We start from the raw sequence: 24,274 nt of genomic DNA, 5'->3' as shown, positions 1-24,274 counted from the left end.
AAGGCAGAAAAATAATAAAAAAGAAACAAAAAATGGGACAAATAGAAAATAACAACATGGTAAACTTACACACAACTATGTTAATGATTACATTAATGTAAATGGTCTAAACACTACAACTAAAAGACAGCTATTGTAAGATTGGCTACAAAAAGCAAGATCCAACCATATGCTGTTTAAAGAAATATGTTTTAAACATAAAAACCTAGAAAAATTAGAAACAAAAGCATGGAAAGAGATATGCCATTCAAAAAATAATCTTAAGAAGGCTGAAGTGGTTATATTAATATTTCATAAACTATACTACAGAATAGGAAACATTATAATGGGTAAAGGGATGAATTCATTAAGAAGTAATAATAACCCTGGGGCACCTGAGTGGCGCAGTCAGTTAAGCATCCAACTTGAGCTCAGGTCATGATCTCATGGTTTACGAGTTTGAGTCCCGCATCAGGCTCTCTGCTGACAGCTCAGAGTCTAGAGCCTGCTTCGGATTCTGTGTCTCCTTCTCTGTCTCCGCCCCTCCCTGCTCATACTCTGTGTCTTTCTCTCTCTCTCAAAAATTAAAAAAAAAAAAAAATATATATATATATATATGAAGTAATAATAACCCTAAATCTATATATATATCAAAAACATACCTTCAAATACATGAACTAACATGATATAAATAAAAGAAGAAATACAAATGCACAAATACAGTTGGAGATGTCAATACTCTTCTCTAAATAAGTGGTAGAACAAGTAAATAGAGATTCAGTAGGACAAGAATTGAAAAACTTGACCCAATTGACAATTATAGAACATTTCATCCTAAAGAAAAGAATGCACCTTCCTTTTAAGTGTACATGGAACATCCAGTAAGATGATTACATTGTACATAACAAAGCCTCAATTAATACAAAAGACTGAAAAATCAATAACTGGAAAGATATTTATTTAATCTCCAAATATTGAAAATTAAATGGTACAAAATAACATAAGAGTAATTAGAAAATTATATTCACATAAAATAAAATTAAAACATATCAACTGTATAAGGTAAAGATTCCACTTCTGGCATGGCAGTGTGGCAGAATCACTCCCTAGAGAAATTAGTGAAAATTATAAAAAACCAACTTTACCTTGTCTTTAAATAGGTTCTAGAAAGGGTCCTAAGGACATATAGTAGATGAAGTAACATTTTCAAGAAAACTAACTAAAACTAGGAACAGTGAAAGTCTGCAGCATCTGAACTATGACCTATTCCCTCCTTACTCCCAGCTAAGAATAAAGGAAAATCCACTACAGATGGGATGCATCCAAGAACAGTGCTTCCTCTCCCCTCAGTACCTGGTCAGGAACTAAACTATCTTTCCAGGAGAGACAGGATATCAGCTTTTCTCATCCCATCTCAAGCTATTTGTTTAAAAGGCTAAGTTCCTGGAAAGTATTTCTAGGAAATGGGGGCTCCCTTCTTATGCCCATTCTTTACACACAGGCTCGCATTTCTATCTTATTTGTGGCTTAGTAAGAATACTATGCCTCTGATTCTCCTTGACACAGGTTTTTCGTAAATGGGGGGTTCCATACTTGCAGATGCATGACAATAAGACCAGGGGCTACAGCCACACTTTCCACCATCCCTACCAAGTGCCTAGATCCTAAAGTAGGCATGCCACTCAAAGAGAAGTGCACCACTGTCTTCGTACAAGCTTGAGAGCCATGGCTCAGAGATTGTGCCCGTGAAGAGAGGGAGGCCATAAAACAGGAAGTTCCTAAGTTCTTCCAAAGGGACTTCCTTCATTTGTTTTTAAAACTTTTTTTAAGTTTATTTATTCATTTTGAGAGGAGAGAGTGAGCCGGGGAGGGGCAGAGAGAGAGGGAGCCAGAGAGAACCCCAAGATGCAGAGCCCAAACTCACTAACCCTAAAGTCATGACCTGAGCTGAAATCAAGAGTTGGACGCTTAACTGACTGAGCCACCCATGTGCCCTGGGATTTCCTTCATTTTTAATAGACTGTGGGGAAGTTCAAGCCCAGGACAGTCTCAAGAATGAAGGGTCTGGTGAAAAGATTTGGAGGGTATGGCGAAAAGAAATTCAGAACAGTGGTAAACTCTTTATAGATATAAAATAAACCATAGGTCAGCTACTTTACCAGAGAGAATCAAGGAACGAGGCTGCTAAGAAGAGCATTCTCAGGTCAGAAAAACTCAAATACTGAACTAAAAACCTATCCCTATAATGGAACCCAAATTTACTTGAATCAGTATGTGAATCAATTTATGCTTGAGGGCGCTGTTGAAAACAATAAAACAAACAGCCAAGAATTTATGGAGCTTAACAGCTGAATGTAGTCTGGAAGCAAGATAATCAAAAAGGACTCACCAAAACCATAGTCATTCCAGGGTAACTGTGAACATACCCAAGGCTGCCCCTTTTGAGAAACATCAGAAGCTTCATATTGCAAGGAGAAGGGGAGGAACAGACTTCACTAAAATAATCTAACAAGTCACGAAAGATATAAACAAATAGCATTTTGGTTTCTGTTCCAGCATGCAAAGAGCTTGGAAATCATGACTCCCAACCTCACAAGATGAAACAAAGCTGAAAATCTCACAAGAAAAACTCTTCTTTGATCAATCAAAGAATTAAGAACATAGAACAAACCACTACTCTCCCAAATGCAGATAAAGGTAAGTACAGAGAATCACAGCTTACCAGGAACAGAAAGTGACACTGAAGCTAGCCACATGCAGTAACTGACTATTTATTGGGAGAGTGAGCATAGACTAGCTTGAAAGATAAAACCTCCTGGGGTCCCAGCTTTAGGGAAGCCCCCACATTTTCATTATTTTCATCTCTAAGAACCCAACAAATTTTCAGAGAAAAACCCTCACATGCTTTTGGCAAAGTGAGGAGAAATGTAGCCATTTTGAAATAATCCTAGAGCATCCTGTTCTCCTTGACAAAGGTCTGCCCTCAAGGAAGATGATTTCTTCAGAGCATAACCATGATTGGAACAGAGCCTAATCAATGTGGAGGAATGGAATACCTAACTCAGATACTCTTCAGCTTTCCCATATCACCTAAGAAAAATAAAAAGGATGGGGCACCTGGGTGGCTCAGTTAAGTGTCTGACTTTAGCTCAGGTCATGATCTCATAGTTTGTGAGTTCAAGCCCTACATAGGGTTCTACGCTGACAGCTCAGAGCCTGGAACCTGCTTCGGATTCTGTGTCTCCCTCTCTCTCTGCCCTTCCCCAGCTCGTACTCTGATTCTCTCTCAAAAATAAATAAACATTAAAAAAAAGAAGAAAAGAAAAAAAGGCTGAGAAATACTTGTGAAGGTCACATCCCAGAGACACAAGCCCACTGAAAGACTATGACCTAATCATAGGATTATAGAATGCTTCTCCTCCACCCACAACTTACTACCACATCGACAAGCTTCCTGTGTAATAACAAGGGATTACAGTTGAAAGAACTACAAGGTTCAGACTCTATTTAAGAAGTCTCTAAGTGAACCCGAAGACAATAGAGAAACAAAAAGAACAAGAGAAAAATTTAGCTTTGACATGTACAGTTACAGCAAATGGTAATCACAACCTAACTCACAGATAAACATAAAACTTCACTCTTAAAGACCTATTTACCTCAGTAACTTTTACCCAATACAACATATTTGGTTTCAAAAAAAAGTTACAGGACATACTCAAAGGCAAAAAACATAGTCTGAGAAGACAAATAAAGTAACAGAATAAGACTTGTATATGCAGAGATTTGGAAATTATTAGACAAGAAATATAAAATAACTACAATCAGTATTCTGTGGGCTCTAACGGAAAAACTGGACAACATACAAGAACAGATGGGTAATGTAAACAGAGAGGTGGAAACTCTTAAGAGCTTAAAAGGAAATGCTAGTGGGGCGCCTGGGTGGCGCAGTCGGTTAAGCGTCCGACTTCAGCCAGGTCACGATCTCGCGGTCCGGGAGTTCGAGCCCCGCGTCAGGCTCTGGGCTGATGGCTCAGAGCCTGGAGCCTGTTTCCGATTCTGTGTCTCCCTCTCTCTCTGCCCCTCCCCCGTTCATGCTCTGTCTCTCTCTGTCCCAAAAAAAATAAATAAACGTTGAAAAAAAAAATTTAAAAAAAAAAAAAAAAAAAAAGGAAATGCTAGTAATCAAAAGCACTGTAACAGAAATGAAGAAGGCCTTTGATGGGGTCACCATCAAACCGGAACCAGCTTATGAACAAACTGGTGAGCTTGAAAATCCAATACAAATTCCCAAACTGAAATTCAAAGAGAAAATATAAAGGAAAAAGAGGAAGAAAATCTCCAAAAATTGTAAGACAATTTGTTTTTAATTTTTTTTGACATTTTATTTGTTTGTTTTTTTGAGAGACAGAGAGACAGAGTGTGAGTGGGGGCAGGGTAGAGAGAGAGGGAGGCAGACACAGAATCTGAAGCAGGCTCCAGGCTCTCAGCTGTCAGTGCAGAGCCTGATGCAGGGCTTGAACTCATGAATTGCAAGATTATGACCTGAGCCAAAGTCAGATGCCCAACTGACTGAACCACCCAGGGGCCCCCCAAAATTTTAAGGCAATTTAAAAAGGTATAATATACACATAATGAAACTATCAGAAATATAAGAGAGAAAGGAACAAAAGAAATATTTAAAGTAATAATAACAGGGGCGCCTGGGTGGCTCAGTTGGTTGGGCGACCGACTTCAGCTCAGGTCGTGATCTCACAGTTCATGAGTTCGAGCCCCGCATCTGGCTCTGTGCTGACAGCTCAGAGCCTGGAGCCTACTTCAGATTCTGTGTCTCCCCATCTCTCTACCCCTCCCCTGCTCACACTCTGTGTCTGTCTCTCAATAATAAATAAATGTTAAAAAAAATAAATAACAAATTGCAAAAATTAATGACACCAAACCAACAATCCAGGAAACACAGGGAACGCCAAGTGGCAAAAAGTCTACATGTAAGCATATAGTATTCACATTGAAGAAAATAAAATGCAAAGATAAAATCCTGAAGAAGCCAAAGGGAAAAACTCACATTACCTATAGATGAACATGGATAAGAATTATAGGACTTCTCTTCAGAAACCATGCACACAAGCAGAGAATGGAGTAAAATATTTAAAGTATTGAAGGTCCTTTCTGCCTGTGGACGCCGCTGAGTAAGCATCGTGAAAGTCTCCCCTCCCACCGTGGTCATGTTTAAGTCAGAGTTTCCCAAAGAGCCTGAACAGCTGCGGAAGCTTTTCATTGGAGGTTTGAGCTTTGAAACAACCAATGAGAGTCTGAGGAGCCATTTTGATCAATGGGGAACGATTACAGACTGTGTGGTAATGAGAGATCCAAACACCAAGCGCTCCAGAGGCTTTGGGTTTGTCACCTATGCTACTGTGGAAGAGGTGGATGCAGCCATGAATGCAAGGCCACACAAGGTGGATGGAAGAGTTGTGGAACCAAAGAGGGCTGTCTTGAGAGAAGATTCTCAAAGACCTGGTGCCCACTTAACTGTGAAAAAGATTTTTGTCGGTGGCATTAAAGAAGACACTGAGGAACATCATCTAAGAGATTATTTTGAACAGTATGGGAAAATTGAAGTGATTGAAATCATGACTGACCAAGGCAGTGGCAAAAAGAGATAATTTCCTTTTGTGACCTTTGACGACCATGACTCTGTAGACAAGATTGTCATTCAAAAATACCATACTGTGAATGGCCACAACTGTGAAGTAAGGAAAGCTTTATCTAAGCAAGAGATGCCTAGTGCTTCTTCCAGCCAAAGAGGTCGAAGTGGTTCTGGGAACTTCGGTGGTGGTCGTGGAGGTGGTTTTGGTGGGAATGACAACTTTGGCCGTGGAGGAAACTTCAGTGGGCGAGGTGGCTTTGGCGGCAGTCAAGGTGGTGGTGGATATGGTGGCAGTGGGGATGGCTATAACGGATTTGGTAACGATGGAAGCAACTTTGGAGGTGGTGGAAGCTATAATGATTTTGGCAATTACAACAATCAATCTTCAAATTTTGGACCCATGAAAGGAGGAAATTTTGGAGGCAGAAGCTCTGGCCCCTATGGTGGTGGAGGCCAATACTTTGCCAAACCACAAAACCGAGGTGGCTATGGCGGTTCCAGCAGCAGCAGTAGCTATGGCAGTGGCAGAAGGTTTTAATTACTGCCAAGAAACAAAGCTTAGCAGGAGAGGAGAGCCAGAGAAGTGACAGGGAAGCTACAGGTTACAACAGATTTGTGAACTCAGCCAAGCACAGTGGTGGCAGGGCCTAGCTGCTACAAAGAAGACATGTTTTAGACAATACTCATGTGTATGGGCAAAAAATTCGAGGACTGTATTTGTGACTAATTGTATAACAGGTTAGTTTCTGTTCTGTGGAAAGTGTAAAGCATTCCAACAAAGGGTTTTAATGTAGGTTTTTTTTTTTTTGCACCCATGCTGTTGATTGCTAAATGTAATAGTCTGATCATGACGCTGAATAAATGTGTCTTTTAAAAAAAAATAAAAATAAAAAATAAAAAATAAATAAATAAATAAATAAATAAATAAATAAAGTATTGAAGGAAAAATCCCACCAACCTAGAATTCTATATCTGGAAAAGCTATTCTTCCAAAGTGAAGAAAAAATAGACCTTCTAAGGCAAACAAAACCAAAATGAATTTGTTGCTAGTAGATGTGCCTTAGAAGAAATGGCAAAAGAAAATTTTCACAGAGAAAGAAAAGGATATATGTTAGGAACTGAGATCTATGTCAGTTAAGGAAGAGAAAACAGAAAAAGAATAAGCGAAAGTGAAATAAAATCGTTTACTTTTCTTATTCTTAACTGACCTAGCAGATAACAGTTTGTTCAACATAATAGCAACAATATATGGGAAAATTATACCGTATGAATAAATAAAATGATTGACAGCAATGTTATAAAGAATAAGAGAAAAGATTTTCAAACACTCTATTTCAAGATACCTGCATTATCCCTACACTTGTAAAGTGTTGTTGAAAAGTGGACTTAGTTCTAAGTGTATATTAAAAATCTATGGTCACCACTTAAAAAAGTTTTTTAAAAAGAACTATATTGGAGTGCCTGGGTGACTCAGTTGGTTAAACAGCCAACTCTTGATCTCAGTTCAGGTCTTGGTGTCAGAGTCAAAATTTCAAGCCCTGCACTGGGCTCAGTGCTGGGTGTGAAGCCTACTTAAAAAAAAAGAAAAGAAAAGAAAAGAAAAAGAACTATATTGACATGCTAACAAGAGATAAAACAGAATCATATAAAATGCTCTATTAAAAAAAATGCTCTATTAAAACCATAAAGGCTAACAAATGAGTGGAATACAAAAAAGAAACAATAGAACAATGAATAGAAAATAGTTACAAATATGGTAAATATTAATCCAACCATATCAATAATCACTTTAAATGCAAATAGACATATACATAACTAAAACACAGAATGTCAGAGGCACCTGGTTTGCTCAGTCAGTAAAGTGTCCAACTCTTGATTTCAGCTCAGGTCATGATCTCATGATCATGAGATTGAGCCTGCATTAGGCTCCACTGCACTGGGCATGGAACCTGCCTAAGATTCTCTCTCTCCCTCTTCCTCTGCCCCTCCCCAACTTATGCTCTCACTCTCTCAAAAAAAAACCACTTTTTTTTAATGCAGAACATCAGGGTGAGGGGGGAAAAAGCCAACTATATATATATTTATTTATAAGAAACTCACTTTAATATAAAGATGCAAAAAAAAGATAACACTAATCAAAGGAAGGCTGGAAGAACTATATTAATTTCAGACAAAGCTGATTTCATAGAAAGGAAACTTATCAGAAATAAAAAGGAGGCATTACAGAACTATAAAAATTTAATTTATCAAGGCCTAACAATCTATGACTTCTGGGGAAAATAAAGGAGTAAGAAGCCCCTAAGCACACCTTGTTCCATAGATACAACTAGGTAACACACACATCAGTGTAAATAACCCAGAAAATGACCCAAAGATTGGCATAATGGACTCTCCACAGCTAAATGTAGAGAAGAGGCCACAAGGAAGAGTGTAGGAAGGGCAGAGACATGATCGGAAGCTAAATGACCTGTGGGGCTCTCTGTTAGAGGGAGGAATGCCGTGAGTGCAGAGAGGAGAGAGGAATAGACTCTCACACTGGGGAGCCCATGCAGGAAAGATGAAGCCCATAACATTTGGCTCTGAAAACCAGAAAGGCCAAATTTTTCAAGTTCTTACAATCAGCAGGACTTAACCCTTGGAACTTTAAAAATCAGCAGGCTTGGATCTGGGAGAGCTGGAAGGGCAAAAAGAAACTGAGTCCCTGCCCTCAAAGACACAGCGCAACAAATGGCCCAGCAGAAATACAGCACTGAAGCAGCAGTTTGAAAAACACCTGGGGTATATGGGAGATTGTTTACTAATCTAAGGACATGTGATGGAGATCTTTGGGAGACTTCTCCAGGAACAAAGGAGCTGGTGGGCACCATTTCCCTCTCCTGCCCCCAGCCTAGGCACACAGACATCTGTAGAAACCAGTGCTGCTAACATCATACCATACTTCTGACTTGAGCAGTTCTGAAAATCCACCCCCTCCAATGCAAACCTTGCTACCACCACCCGCCCTGACCCCTGTTTCTCTGTGGTCCTGCCAACTTTGATATACTCTTGGCCAGAGCCGATCCAAAGCAGTGCCACAAGCCTGATAGTGGGCAAGCATCCCTGGCAGGGGCCACCACTACTCCCAAGTGACTCCTGCCTGGGAAAGAGGGAAAGATAACCAAACACACAAGTCCAGCTAGGGCCCCAGCAACAGGCTGGGGACAGATATCTAGTCTGAGGGCAGGCCTTACCCACTAACAAAAGCTTCTCAGGGGACAAAATAGGGAAAGCACCCTGCAGTTTGGTGCTACTGCATCTCTATCAAACACCTAGTCTGATTCAACGTAAGTCCAAGATGGCCCCAATTGGCCCACTAACAACATATAGGGACTAACCCCTGTCCACAGTAAAGTGAGCCGTTGCAGACAATAGGACTGAAGGCAAAAGTGGTTCAGTCACAACAGCAGAGTACATGCAACACACATAAGAGACACCCCTGAAGCACCAGGTTCTAGTGAACAGTGGACACTGCACTGTAGGGCACTACAGGACCTCTTCAAGAGCAGGAGACAAAACTGACTTTACTAACACACAGAAACATACACAATAAGGAGACAAGAAAATGTTCCAAATGGAAGAATAGGACAAAAATCACAGCAAAACACCTACACAAAACAGAGATAAGCAATATGCCTGATCAAGAGTTTAAAATAATGGTCATAAAGATACTTACTGGACTTGAGAAAAAAGTGGAGGACCTCAGTAAGACCCTCAATAAAGAAACAGAAAACTTAAAAAAGAACCAATCAGAGATGAAGAACTCAATAAATAAAACTTAAAATGTACTAGATGAAATAAATAGTAGACTAGAGGAACCAGAAGAACAGATCAGTGACCTGGAGGACAGAGAAATGAAAAGCAATTAAGCTGAACAAGAAAGAGAAAAATAATAATAAAAAATGAAAATAGACTTAGGGAACTCAGTGACACCATCAAGAATAATAACATTCACATCGTAGGAATCCCAGAAGAGAAGAGAGAGAGAAGAGAGGGCAAAAATTTTATTTGAAGAAATAATAGTTAAAAAGCTCCCAAATCTGGGGAAGGAAACAGAAATCCAGATCCAGGAGGCACAGAGAGCCTGCAACAAAATCAACCTAAGGAGTTCCACACCAAGACACATAATCATTAAAATGGCAGGAAGTAGTGATAAACAGAGAATTTTTAAAGCAACAAGAGAAAAGAAAATAGTTACATACAAGGAAGACTCCATAAAGCTATCTGATTCTTCAGCAGAAACTGCAGACAGTGGCATGATATAATTGCTGAAAGGAAAAAATCTTCAGCCAATAATACTCTATCCAGGAAGGAGAATAGAAGGATAAATAAAGAGTTTCCCAGAATAAGTTAAAGGAATTCATGACCAGTAAACCAGCTTTACAAAAAAATGTTAAAGAGGACTCTTTAGGGGAAAGGAAAGACCATAAGCAGGAGTAAGAAAAGTAGGAAGCACAAAAGGAATGAAAATAAGTATACCTATACAAATCAGTCAGGGATTCACAAAATAAAAGGATTTTGAAGTATGACACCAAATACCTAAAACATTGCAGGGCAGAGGAGAAAAGAGTGGGTTCAAACATAAGTGACCATCAACTTAATGTAGACTGCTATAAACAGAAGATGGTATATACAAACCTATTGGTAACCATGAAACAAAAATGAGTAATAGATATGCAAAAAATAAAGACAAAGGAATCCAAGTATATCACTGAAGAAACTGAACAAACTGTGAGAAAAGAGAGCAAGAGAAGAAAGGAACAGAGAAGAATGGCATAAACAACCGTAAAACAAGTAATAAAATGGCAATAAGTACATACCTATCAATAATTACTCTGAATATGAATGAGCTAAACATTCCAATCAAGGGCAAAGGGTGACAGAATGGATAAAAAAAGTAAGACTCATCTATATGCTGCCTACAAGAGACTCATTTCAAATCCAAAGACACCTGCAAATTGAAAGGGAGGGGATGGAGAAACATTTATTATGCAAATGGAAGTGAAAAGAAAGCTAGGGTAGCAATATTTACATCAGAGAAAATAGATGTTAAAACAGACTATAACAAGAGGCAAAGAAGGACACTACATAATCAAAGGGAACAATCCAACAAAAAGATATAACAATTGTAAATATTATTGCACCCAATATGGAGCACTCAAACATATAAGGCAGCACATAAAAAAACACAAATGAAGTAATTGATAGTAAAACAGTAATAGTAGGGGACTTTAACACCCCACTTAAACCAATGGATAGGTCATCCAAACAGAAAATCAAAAAGGAAACAGTGACTTTGAATGACACACCGGCCCAGATAGACCTCACAGATATCTTCAGATTAATCCATACTAAAACAGTAGAATACACATTCCTTCAAATGCACATGGAACATTCTCCAGAATAGATGACAGATGAGACCATGAAAGAAGTCTCAACAAATTCAAAAAGATTGAAGCATTACCATGCATGTTTTCTGACCACAACACTATGAAATTAAATATCAACCATAAGAAAAAAATCTGGAAAAAACACAAATACATGGAGTTTAAATAACATGTTACCAAAAAATGAATGGGTGAACCAAGGAATTAAAGAGGAAATAAAAAAAATACATAGAGAAAAAGGAAAATGAAAAAAAAATGGTCCAAAATCTTTGGGATGTAGAAAGGTTGTTTTAAAAGGGAAGTTTACAGCAATACAGGCCTACCTGAAGAAGCAAGAAAAATCTCAAATAAACAAACTAACCTTACACATAAAGGAGCTAGAAAAAGAAGAAAAAACAAAATTCCCTAAACCAGAAGGAAGGAAATAAATATTAGTCAAGAAATACATGAAATAGAAACTAAAAAAACAATAGAGCAATGAAACCTGGAACTGGTTCTTTGAAAGATCACCAAAACCAACTAACTGAAAGTCAAACTCACCAAGAAAAAGAGGACTAAATAAAATCAGAAATGAAAAAGAAATAACAACTGACACCACAGAAATACAAAGCATTATGACATAATATTATGAAAAATTATAAGCCAACAAATTCAACAAACTAAAAGAAATGGATCATTCCCAGAAACATAAAAACTACCAAACTGAATCAGGAAGAAATAGAAAATTTGAAGAGTCCAATTACCAGCAATGAAATTGATTCAGTAATCAAAAAACTCCCAAGTAACAAAAGTCTAGGACCAGATGGCTTCCCAGGTGAATTCTACCAAACATTTAAGGAAGAGTTAATACCTATTCTTCTCAAACTATTTTTAAAAATAGAAAAACGAAAGCATCCAAATTCATTCTATGAGGCTAGCATGACCCTGATACCAAAACCAAATAAAGACACTACAAAAAGAATACTCCAGGCCAATGTATCTGATAACCATGGATTCAAAAATCTGCAACAAGGTGTTAGAAAACTGAATCCAACAATACAATAGAAAAAAATCATTCACCATGATCAAGTGGTATTTATTCCTGGGATGCAAGGGTAGTTCAATATTTGCAAATCAATCAATGTGATATATCACTTCTACAAGAGAAAGAAAAAAAAACATATGGATCACCTTTATAGATGCAGAAAAAGCAAATGGCAAAATACAACATTTAATCATGATAAAAACCCTCAACAAAGTAGGTTCAGAAGGAACATATAACATAATAAAGGCCATATGTGAAAAACCCACAGCTAACATCATACACAATGGTGAAAACTGAGAGCTTTTCACCTAAGATCAGGAACAAGACAAGGATGTTCACTCTTACCACTTTTACTCAACATAATACTAGATGACCTAGCCACAGCAATGAGACAAGAAAAAGGAATAAAAGGCATTCAAATTGGTAAGGAAGTAAAACTTTGACTATTTTCAGATGACATGACACTATATATATATATACTTTCTATACAGTAATAACCAAGTAGCAGAAAGAGAAATTAAGAAAATAATTCTACAGGTGCATGGGTGACTCAGTTGTTAAGCATCCGACTCTTCATTTCGGTTCAGGTCATGATCTTGTGGTTTATGAGTTCAAGCCCCATGTCAGGCTCTGTGCTGACAGTGTGGAGCCTGCTTGGGATTCTATCTCTCTCCCTCTCTCTCTGTCCCTCCTCCATTCATGCTCTCTTTCTCCAAATAAATAAACTTTAAAAAAAGAAAAGAATGCCATTTACAACTACACCAAAAATGATAAAATGCCTAGCAATAAAATTAACCCTGAAGGTGAAATACTTGTACTCTGAAAACTATAAAACACTGATGAGAGAAATTTAAGAGGACATAAGCCAATAGAAACATATTCCATTATCCCAGATTGGAAGAACCAATATATATATTTAATGTTTATTTAATTTTGTGAGAGAGAGAGGGAGAGGGGGAGGGGCAGAGAGAAAAAGACACACACACATACACACACATACACACACACACATACACACACACACACACACACACACACACACACACACAGAACCCGAAGCAGGCTCCAGGCTCTGAGCTGTCTGCACAGAGCCTGATGTGGGACTTGAACTCACAGACCACGAGATCTTGACCTGAGCCAGTCAGATGCCTGACTGAGCCACTCAGGTTCTCCTGGAAGAACCAATATTTTAAAATATCCATACTACCCAAAGCAATCCTACCAAAATATCAACATAATTTTCCACAGAACTAGAACAAACAATCGTAAAATGTTATGGGAACCATAAAAGAATAGCCAAAGCAATTATGAAAAAGAACAAAATTGGAAGTATCACAACCCCATATTTCAAGATATACTATAAAGCTATAGTAAGCAAAACAGTATGGTACCAGTACCAAAATAGACACATACATCAATGGAACAGAATAGAGAACCCAGAAATAAATCAATAATTATATAGTTAATTAATCTTTGACAAATGAGGCAAGAATATACAATGGGAAAAAGACAATCTCTTCAACAAATGGTTTTGGGAAAACTAAACAAAAAGCAAAATTAAGCTACTGGGACTACATAAAAATAAAAAGCTTCTGCAAAGCAAACAAAATAATCAACAAAACTAAATGACTACCTACTGAATGGGAAAAGGTATTTGGAAATGACATATCCCATAAAGGGTTAGTATCCAAAATATATAAAGAACTTATACAACTCAACAACAAAAAACAAATAATCCAATTAAAATAGGCAGAGGACCTGAATAGAAATTTCTCCAAAGAAGACATACAGATGACCAACAGACGCATGAAAAGATGCTCAACATCAGTAATCATCAGGCAAATGCAAATAAAAATCACCATGAACTATTACCTCACACCTGTTGGAATAGCTGAAATCAAAAACACAAGAAACAATAAATACTAGTGAGGATTTGGAGGAAGAACCCTTGTGTACTGTTGGTGAGAATACAAACTGGTGCAGCCACTATGGAAAATAGTATGGAGTTTCTTCAAAATTAAAATTAAAATTAAAATTAAGGGGCGCCTGGGTGGCGCAGTCGGTTAAGCGTCCGACTTCAGCCAGGTCACGATCTCGCGGTCCGTGAGTTCGAGCCCCGCGTCGGGCTCTGGGCTGATGGCTCAGAGCCTGGAGCCTGTTTCAGATTCTGTGTCTCCCTCTCTCTCTGTCCCTCCCCCGTTCATGCTCTGTCTCTCTCTGTCCCCCAAAAAATAAAATAAAACGTTGAAAAAAAAAAAAAAAATTAAAATTAAAATAGAACTACAATATGATCAGTAACTCCACCACTGGGTATTTACCCAAAGAATACAAAACCACTAATTCAAAGAGATACATGCACCCCTATGTTTATTGAACTATTATTGACAATAGCCAAATTATGGAAGCAACCCAAGTGTTCATTAAAGGATAAATGGATAAAGAAGATGATTTCTTTCTTTCTTTCTTTCTTTCTTTCTTTCTTTCTTTCTTTCTTTCTTTCTTTTTTTCTTCTTTCTTTCTTTCTTTCTTTCCTTTCTTTCTTTCTTTCTCTGTATCCTTTCTTTTTTTTCTGCTTCTATTTCTAGTTCTCTCCATATATAATGGAATCTTACTCAGCCATAAAAAAGAATGAAATCTTGTCATTTGCAACAACATGATGGAGATAGAAAGTATAATGCTAAGTAAAATAAGTCAGTCAGAGAAAGACAAATACCATATGATTTCACTCATAAGTGGACTTTATGAAACAAAACAAATGAACAACAACAAAAGAGACAAACCAAAAAACAGACTCTTAAGTATAGAGAACAAACCGAGGGTTACCAGAGGGGAGATAGGAGGGAGGATAGGTAAAACAGTTGAAGGGATTAAAAGTACATTTATCATGATGAGCACTGAGTAATGTATACAATTGTTGAATCACTATATTGTACATCTGAAACTAACATAACACTGTATGTTAACTGTACTCAAATTAAATTTTTTAAAAAGTTAATAAAAAATAAAGTTGGCAATGAGGAAAAAAAAGACATAACCATTTGTAATGTATATGCACCTAACAAGAGAATATGTCAACATATGTAAGGCAAGAAATAATAGAATGACAAGGAGAGACACACAAATCCACCCCTATAGTTGGAGACTGCAATACCCTTCTATATGGAACTGACATATCTAGTAGGCAGAAACTCATTAAATATATAGTTGAACCAAACACCACCAATCACCTAGATTTAACTGACATTTCTAGAGTACTTAATTCAGTAACTGCATAATACACATTCTTAATCTCAAACATTCACTAAGGCAAACCACATATAGGCTATAAAACACACTTTAACAAACTTTTAAAAATAAAAATCATACCAAATATGTTCTTTGCTCACAACAAAATTGAATCAGGAATTAATAACAGAAGGATAGCTGGAAAATCCCAAAATATGTGGAAATTAAATAACACACTTCTAAATAACACATGAGTCAAAGAAGAATCTTAAGAGAAATTTTTAAATATTTTAATAAAATAAAATAAAAATATAACTTGTCAAAATTTGTGGCATGCTGTGAAAGCAGTGCTTACATGAAATTTATAGCACTGAATGCATATGTTAGAAGAGAAAAAAGATCTAAAATTAAGAATATAAGCTTCTACCTCAAGTAAACTAGCAAAAGAGTAAATTAAATGCAAAGTAAGCAGAAGAAAAAATTAATAAAAACCAGAGCAGAAGTCTATGAAATTTAAAACAAGAAGTTAAACAGAACGTATCAAAGAAACCCAAAGCTCATTCCTTGAAAAGATCAATAAAATTGATTAACTTTTAGGCAGGCTAACCAACGAAAAAAGAGAAGACACAGATAACTAACATCAAAATGAAAGAGAGACTACAACTACTGATCATATGAACATAAAAAGATAATAACAATATTATTGTTAATGTTTATATTCTCTAAAACTTTGAATGTTGCAACCTAATCCCCAGTCCATATTTGGATGTGGTTCCTTTGGAAGGTGGTTACAACTGAGGGTGGAGACCTCTAGAATGGGACTAGTGCCATTATTTAAAGAAAAAAAAAAGACATCAAGGAACTCCCTCCCCTCTTCCAGCATATAAGGCCACAGTGAGAAGAGCTAGAAGTAGGTCCTTACCAGACACTGAAACTGCAAGAGTCCTGATCTTGGACTTTCCCGTCTTCAAAATTGTGAAATGAATTGTTTAAGCCATCCACCAGGTCTGTGCTATTTTTGTTATAGCAGTCCAAATGGACAAAGAAAATTATGAACAATTCTTAGCATACAAAATTGATAACTTAGATGAAACAGAACAATTCCTTGAAATATAAAATCTGCCAAAATTCATACAAGGAGATATAATCTCAAAGGTCTATAACTTATAAGAAATTGAATCAACAATTTATAAACTTCCAAAACAGAAATCACCAAACCTACATGGTTTTGCTGATTAATTCTACCAAATACTTAAGGAAGAAATTACTCCAATTCTATACAATCATTTCCAGAAGATCAAAGGAGATGGAAAAGTTCCCAACTCATTCTACAAGGCCAGAATCTGGTACCAAAATCAGAAGGAGATTTTTCAAGAAAGGAAAATTACACACTAATATCTCTCATAAACATATATGCAAAAATATTCCACACAACATTACCACATTGAATCCAGTAAGGTGTAAAAAGAATTGCACACCACAACCAAGTGAAATTTATTCCAAATATGAAAGGCTGTTTCAACATACAAAAATCAATTGATGCAGAAGTGATGTAGCAAGATGGCTAAACAAGATATTCCTCACATGTTTCCCCAACTCAATCACAACAACTTCATATCTGTTCACAGTCACAAGTGCCTATGTGGGAGCTTTGCAACCCAGGTAAGAGACTGTGAAACCCCGGTGGTCTACAAACAACGAGAGTCATTTTGAGAAGACAAGCCCATATCTAGGTAGCTGACTCGATAGCTGTGGCCTTAACTACAGACCCAGAAACAATTCCATACCTCTGAAGACTGGGCTACAGCTATCACCAGCACCATACTCCAAGGTATGCAGGAGTTGTCTCACTCAATTAAGGGCTGGGTAATAGGCTTACAGAAATTTGACCCACCTGTGGATAATGAAGTGCCAGAGAATGGCTCCAGCCTCTCTTGGCCAAGGTCTGGGAGCCCTGGGAGAACAATGAATTAGACAATTATCCATAGAAAAAAGAATCTTTGAGGGAGTCCAGAAGTCCAGGAGAGAAGTTCTAGCAACTCATTGGAGGGAGAAAATAAAAAGTAAGACTAAAGATGGGGTAGTAGGATCCTAAGCTCACTCATCCCACAGACACACCTAGATAATAGCTAATCCAGGAATAGCAGCTAACCCAGGAAACGATGTGAAGACAAGCAGAACAGACTTTACACAGTTAATCATAGAGAGGAGGCTACATCAAAAAGGGTAGGAGGGATGGAGAGTCAGGAACTAGACTCCCTACAAGACAAACAGGAGGGCACCACAAGCACAGAGAAAGAAGAGAAGCACCACAGACATGGAAGACTTGCACTGGGAAGACAAATCCCCATAATATTTGGCTTTGAAAACCAGTGGGACTTAACTTTGCAAGTTTTCACAATCAGTTGGGCTTAACTGTGGGTATTTAAAAATCAGTGGGCTAAGTTCTAGAAAAGCCAGAGGGCAATAGGAGACAGAGTCCCTGCCTTTAAAAAGAGCATAACAAAAAATCCTGCAGAGATACAACATAGAAGGAATAGTTTGAAAAACAGCTAGGGTGTACATGAAGGTGGTTTATATTATGCACTGGAGGGGAAGGGATCTTTAGACTTCTCCAAGAACAAGAAAGCTGGTGGATACCATTTCTCCCCCCAACCCCACCCCAGAGTTCTCTTATGGATCCCCCCATCCAATCACCTTGATCAGCAGGAGTCCTTTCCAAAATGGCTCCTGCCGTATATCATACAATCAGCCCATGCAGGGATTGGTACCACACCAAAGGGACTCCTGCCTTGAGATGAAGGGAAAATAACCACACATACCATTTCCACTGCAGCCCCTGCAGATAGACCTGGGGGCAGACATACAGTTTAACTGTAGGCTGCGCCCACCAACAAAAGGCTCTTAAGGAGACAACACAGGGAGAACACTCTGCAGGTTGGTGTGACCAAAGCCTCAATAAATGTGCTGAGGACAGGCATCTGGCTTAACTGATAAAGGTGACACTGCCCAACTACTAGCCCAAAGAGGCCCTAGATTGGCTCCTTATCAGCACAGAGACCAAACCCTGCCCACAAGAGGCAAAATGGGCTATTGCAGTTAAATATACCGAAGGCAAATGTAGTTCAGCCACAACAGTAGAGCACATGCAACCCATAAAGGAGATACCCCTGAAACACCTGGTTCTACTGAACAGGGAACACTGTGTTACAGGGCACCACAGGACCTCTTCTTCATAAGGCCACTACTTTCAAGAGCAGAAGATGTAACTGACTTTCCTAATACAAAGAAGAAAACAGAGGGGCAAAATGAAGAGACAGAGGAAAATGTTGCAAATGAAAGAACAGGACACAATCACAGCAAAATAACTAAATGAAACAGAGATAAGCAATATGCATTGTAAAAAATTCAAAGTAATGTTCATAAAGTTAGTAACTGGACTTGAGAAAAGAGTGAAGGTCTTAGTGAGATTTTCAAATTAGAGATATAAAATATAATAAAGAACCAATCAGAGATGAAGAACTCAATAACTGAAATTAAAAATACAATAGAAGTGAATCAATAGAAGATTAGAGGAGGCAGAAGAATAGATCAGTGACCTTGAAGGCAAAATAATGGAAAGCAACCAAGCTGAACAGCAAAAAATAAAAAAGAATAATAAAAAATGAGAATAAGTCAAGCAAAGTTAACAACATCATCAAGCATAATAACATTATATTATAGTAAAACCTTGGTTTGTGAGCATAATTTTTTCTGGAAACATGCTTGTAATCCAAAACATTATGCATAAGCTATTATATAGGAACCTAACAGTAATGACAAATCAAAAACCTATAATAGATACATAAAGAATAAAGAGAAAGGAATCCAAGCATATCAATAAAGAAAGCCATCAAACCACAAGGGAAGAGAGCAAAAGAAGAAAGAACCAGGAGGAGGAGGAGAAAAGTACAGAGAAAAACTGCAAAAACAAAAACAAAGCAAACCTCTGTATAACAAGTAACAATATGGCAATAAGTACATATTTATCAATAATTACTTTGATTATAAATGAACTAAATGCTTCTCTCAAAGACACAAGGTAGGGGCACCTGGGTGGCTCAGTTGGTTAAGTGTCCAACTTCAGCTCAGGTCATGATCTCGCAGTTCACAAGTTCAAGCCCCATGTCAGGCTCTGTGCTGACAGCTCAGAGCCTGCTTCAGATTCTGTCTCTTTCTCTCTCCCTCTCCTCTCTCTTTCTGCCCCTGCCCTGCTCATGCTGTCTTTCTCTCTCTCTCTCTCAAAAAAAAAAAAAAAAAAAAAGACATAAGGTAATTGAATGGATTAAAAAAGCAAGATCCACCTATATGCTGCCAAAAAGAGACCTACTTCAGATGTAAAGGCACATGCAGACTGAAAGCAAGGTGTGGGAAAACATTTACCATGCAAATGGAAGTGAAAAGAAAGTTGGCATAGCAATACTTATAACAAACAAAATACTTTTTCAAAGACCATAAAAGGAGACAAGGGAAGATACACCATATTCATAAAGAGATTAATCCAACAAGAAGATAGAACAATTGTAAATATTTATGCATCCAATATGAGAGTTCAGTCCATACACAAGGCGACTATTAACAGACACAAAAGGAAGAAATTGAGAGTATTACAACAACAGGAGGAGACTTTAATATCCCACTTACATTAACAGACAGATCAGACAGAAAATCATCAAGGAAACAGTAGCTTTGAATGATAGATTGGACCAGATGGACTTAACAGATATATTCAGAACATTCTATTCAAAACCAGAAGAACATACATTCTTTTCAAGTGTACATAGAATATTCTCCAGAGGAGATCACCTAAAGCCTAAAACAAATCTCAATAAATTAAAAATATTGAAATCATATCTCATCTTTTCCAACCACAATGGTAGGGGTGTCTGGGTGGCTCAGTCAGTTAAGCATCTGACTCTTGGTTTTAGCTCAGGTCATGATCTCATGGTTTGTAAGTGTGAGCCCCACAATGGGCTCTGTGCTGACAGCGTGGAGCTTGCTTGGGATTCTCTCTCTCCTTTTCTTTCTGCCCCTCCCCTGCTCTCTCCCTCTCTCTTCCAAAACAAATAAATAAATGAACTTTAAAAATTTTATAAAACAATCACAAGAAAAAAATCAGGAAAGAACACAAATACATGGAAACTAAATATCATGCTACTAAATAATGAACAAGTCAACCAAGAAATCAAAGAGGAAATCAAAAAATGCATGCAGACACATGAAAATGAAAATATAACAGCTCCCAATCTTTGAGATGCAGCAAATGATGTTCTAAGAGGAAAGATTACAGCAATATAGGTCTACCTCAAGAAGCAAAAGAAATCTCAAATATACAATTGACCCTTACACATAAAGGAGCTAGAAATAGAAGAACAAGGCCCAACACCAGTAGAAGGAAGAAATAAAGATTCAAGCAAAAATAAATAACATAGAGACTAAAACAGATACAATATATCAATGAAATCATGAGCTGGTTCTTTGAAAAGATCAACAAAACTGCTATACCTTTAGCCATACCCATTAGAGAGACAGAGATAGAGACAGAGAGAGAAAACCCAAGTAAATAAAATCAGAAATGAAGGAAGAGAAATAACAACCAATATCATAGAAAGGATTATGAGAAAATATTATGAAATATTATATGCCAACAAATTGGACAACCTAGAAGAAATGAATGCATTCCTAGAACCGTATAATCACCCAAAATTGCATCAAGAAGAAATAGAAAATTTGAACAGACTAGCAATGATATTGAATTGGTAATCAAAAAACTCCCATCATACAAAATCCAGGACCAGATAGCTTCACAGGTGAATTCTACCAAACATTTAAAGAAGAGTTAATACCAAAGGAGAAGAGGCCAAGATGGCAGAACAGCAGAGATTTTTTTGTGTCTCTCATTCCTGAAATACAGCCAGATAAACACTAAACCATCTTGCACACATAGAAAACTGATTTGAGGATTAACACAACAATCTGCACAACCTGAACCAGAGAACTCAGCATGTATGCAGGGTGGAGAGATGAACTGGGGGAGAAAACTGTGGAGAGCAGAGAGCTGTTTTTGCTTCCAGAGAGAAGACAGAGATGGGGCGGGGGGAGAGTACAGAAAGAATCCCCCCGCCTGAAAGCAGCTGGAGAGAAAAGAAAGAGTACACAAGGGACTGAACAAAAAAGGGAGAAAGGAGAAAGGAGAGGGTTTAAATTCCATTAAGACTCTATAAACAGAGGAAGCGCATAGTCTGAAACTCCTCAGCTCAATACCTGGCAGTGCTCTGGTGGGAAGGGTGAATCCCCAGGAGCAGAGACCGAGGTCCTCGGGGTCCTCAAGCCAGACAGGGAGAGGTGGTCCCCTGCTGGGAGGACATTTGGTAGAGGCTGTATGGCCTCCCCACAGGCAAAGGTCCCAGTGGAAGCCAGAGAACAACCACATTTTCTGGTGCTGGAACAAGGACATTCAAGCGGAGGCCTAGCACCAGATGTGTGTTGTGATTTTCCATAATCCCTGAAACGCTGCTGCTACACAATCGCATGACCTTTTCCTGGCTGGCACTGAGCCACAGTCTCTGGGCACTGGCAGCAGCGTGGTCTTCCGAACATTCCTGGGGACAGGCTGGCACCCGGCCATTGCTCAATGAGATCCTCCCTCAGAAGGTCTGAGCAGGTCAAAGCTGGAAACCCTCAGAAGTGAGGGGCTGGGAAACACAGCCACATCTGAGATAAAACTCAGGAGGGAGGTGCTGCCTGGAAACCTGATGACTTGGTCAGGGACAGTGTAAAAGCAGGGAGTGGATGGAAGCTGGAGACAAAGGAGGGGTGCGCAACTGCTGGTGGGGAGAGCAAAGACTTCTGATACTAGAGACTGGGTAGCTGAGTGACACCATTTTCACCCCTCTAACGCATGCACATACACACCTACAGGCGCCACAACAATCCACCCCAGTAAGCTAAGCAGCACCATCTAGTAGAGAACAGAGCCATTACACTAAGCCCCGCCCAAGTGGGCCAACCTCACTCTTCAGGAACAACACAAGTCTCTCTGCCTGTTTAGTTTACAGACTATAAAGTACTTCATAGTTCGACTTCTAGGGGAAACCGATTTAATTTCAATCATACCACAGTTTGTTTGCTGGTCCATCTATTCAATTTTTTTTTCTTTTCTTATTCTTCAATACAGAAAGAGAAAAAATTTATTTTTATTTTCCATTTCTACTAAAAATATTTTCTTTAGTTTTCTACTATTTTTTTACATTTTTGTAAATTTTTTAAACTCTATTTTTTACTTCCATTATTTCACTTTATTCTATCTCACTGTATTCATTTTTTCAAAATTTTAAACATTTTCCTTTTTCTTTTCTTATCTTTCCCCCTTTCCTCTAATCTATCAAGCTCCTTTCAACAACCAGATAGACCAGAACACACCTAGGATCTAGCATCCTTTATTTGATTTTTTTGTGGTTTTTAAATTTTTTATTACATTATTATTTCCTTTTCTTCCTTCAAAATGACAAAACAAAGGAAATCACCCCAAAAGAAAGAACAGGAAGAGATGACAGCCAGGAACTTAATATAAGCAAGATGTCTGAATCAGAATTTTGAATCACGATAATAAGAATATTAGCTGGGGTTGAAAACATTAGAATCCTTTTCTGTGGAGATAAAAGCTAGTCAGGATGAAATTAAAAAATACTATAACTGAGCAGGAATCTCGAGGAGTGGCCATGGTGGCAAGGATGGATGAGGCAGAGCAGTGAATCAGCGATACAGAGGACAACTTATGGAGAATAATGAAGCAAACAAAACAGTGAGACTAAGGCAAAAGAGCATGGTTTAAGAATTAGAGAATCAGTGACTCATTAAAAAGGAACAACATCAGAATCATAGGGGTCCCAGAAGATGAAGAGAGAGAAAAAGGGGTAGAAGGGTTATGTAAGCATATCACTGCAGAAAACTTTCCTAACCTGGGGAAAGTCACAGACATCAAAATCCAGGAGGCACAGAGGACTCCCATTAGATTCAACCAAAAAACAACCATCAACAAGGCATATCATATTCAAATTCACAAAATACTCAGGCAAGGAAAGAATCATGAAAGCAGCAAGGGAAAAAAGTCCTTAACCTACAAGGGAAGACAGATCAAGTTAGCAGCAGACCTATCCACAGAAATCTGGCAGGCCAGAAAGGTGGCAGGATATATTCAATGTGCTGAATCAGAAAAATACGCAGCCAAGAATTCTTTATCCAGCAAGACTGTCATTCAAAATAGGAGAGATAAAAAATTTCCCAAACAAAAATTAAAGGAATTCATGGCCACTAAATCAGCCCTGCAAGAAAATTTAAGGGGAACTCTCTCAGGGGAGAAAAGACAGGGAAAAAAAGAGAGAGAGAGAGAGAGAGAGAGAGAGAGAGAGAGAGAGAGAGAGAGAAAGAGAGAAAGAGAGAGAGAGAGAGAGAGAGAGAGAGAGAGACCAAAAGCAACAAAGACTAAAAAGTACCAGAGAACACCACCAGAAACCCCAACTCTATAAGAAACATAATGGCAATAAACTCGTATCTTTCAATAAACTCATATCTCACTGTAAACATCAGTGGACTAAATGCTCCAATCAAAAGACATAGAGTAACAGAATGGATAAGAAAACAAGATCCATCTATATGGTGTTAACAAGAGACCCACTTTAGACCTAAAGACATCTTCAGATTGAAAGTAAGGGGATAGAGAACCATCTATCATGCTAATGGTCAACAAAAGAAAGCCAGAGTAGCCATACTTATATCAGACCATCTAAACTCCACAATAAAGATTGTAATAAGAGATGAAGAAGGTCATTATATAATAATTAAGGGATCTCTCCACCAAGAAGACCTAACAATTGTGAACATTTATGCTCCAAATATGAAAGCACCCAAGTATATAAACCAATCAATCACAAACAT

General features: G+C 38.0%; 2 protein-coding genes across 6 annotated transcripts in view; one reads left to right on the top strand and one right to left on the bottom strand.

Annotated features, from left to right (window-relative positions):
* The window catches only part of TSGA10 (testis specific 10), a 165,257-nt gene that overhangs the window by 45,591 nt on the left and 95,392 nt on the right, over positions 1-24,274 (bottom strand). The window lies entirely within an intron of this gene.
* LOC125162068 (heterogeneous nuclear ribonucleoprotein A1-like) lies at positions 5,202-6,432 on the top strand. Its single transcript, XM_047852604.1, is given in 1 exon segment — positions 5,202-6,432. A coding segment is annotated over 1 exon segment (963 nt). The 3' UTR covers positions 6,165-6,432.

The sequence above is a fragment of the Prionailurus viverrinus genome, chromosome A3 (genome assembly GCF_022837055.1).
Source record: "Prionailurus viverrinus isolate Anna chromosome A3, UM_Priviv_1.0, whole genome shotgun sequence".
Lineage (NCBI taxonomy): Eukaryota > Metazoa > Chordata > Mammalia > Carnivora > Felidae > Prionailurus > Prionailurus viverrinus.
This window is presented reverse-complemented; position numbering and strand designations above follow the sequence as displayed.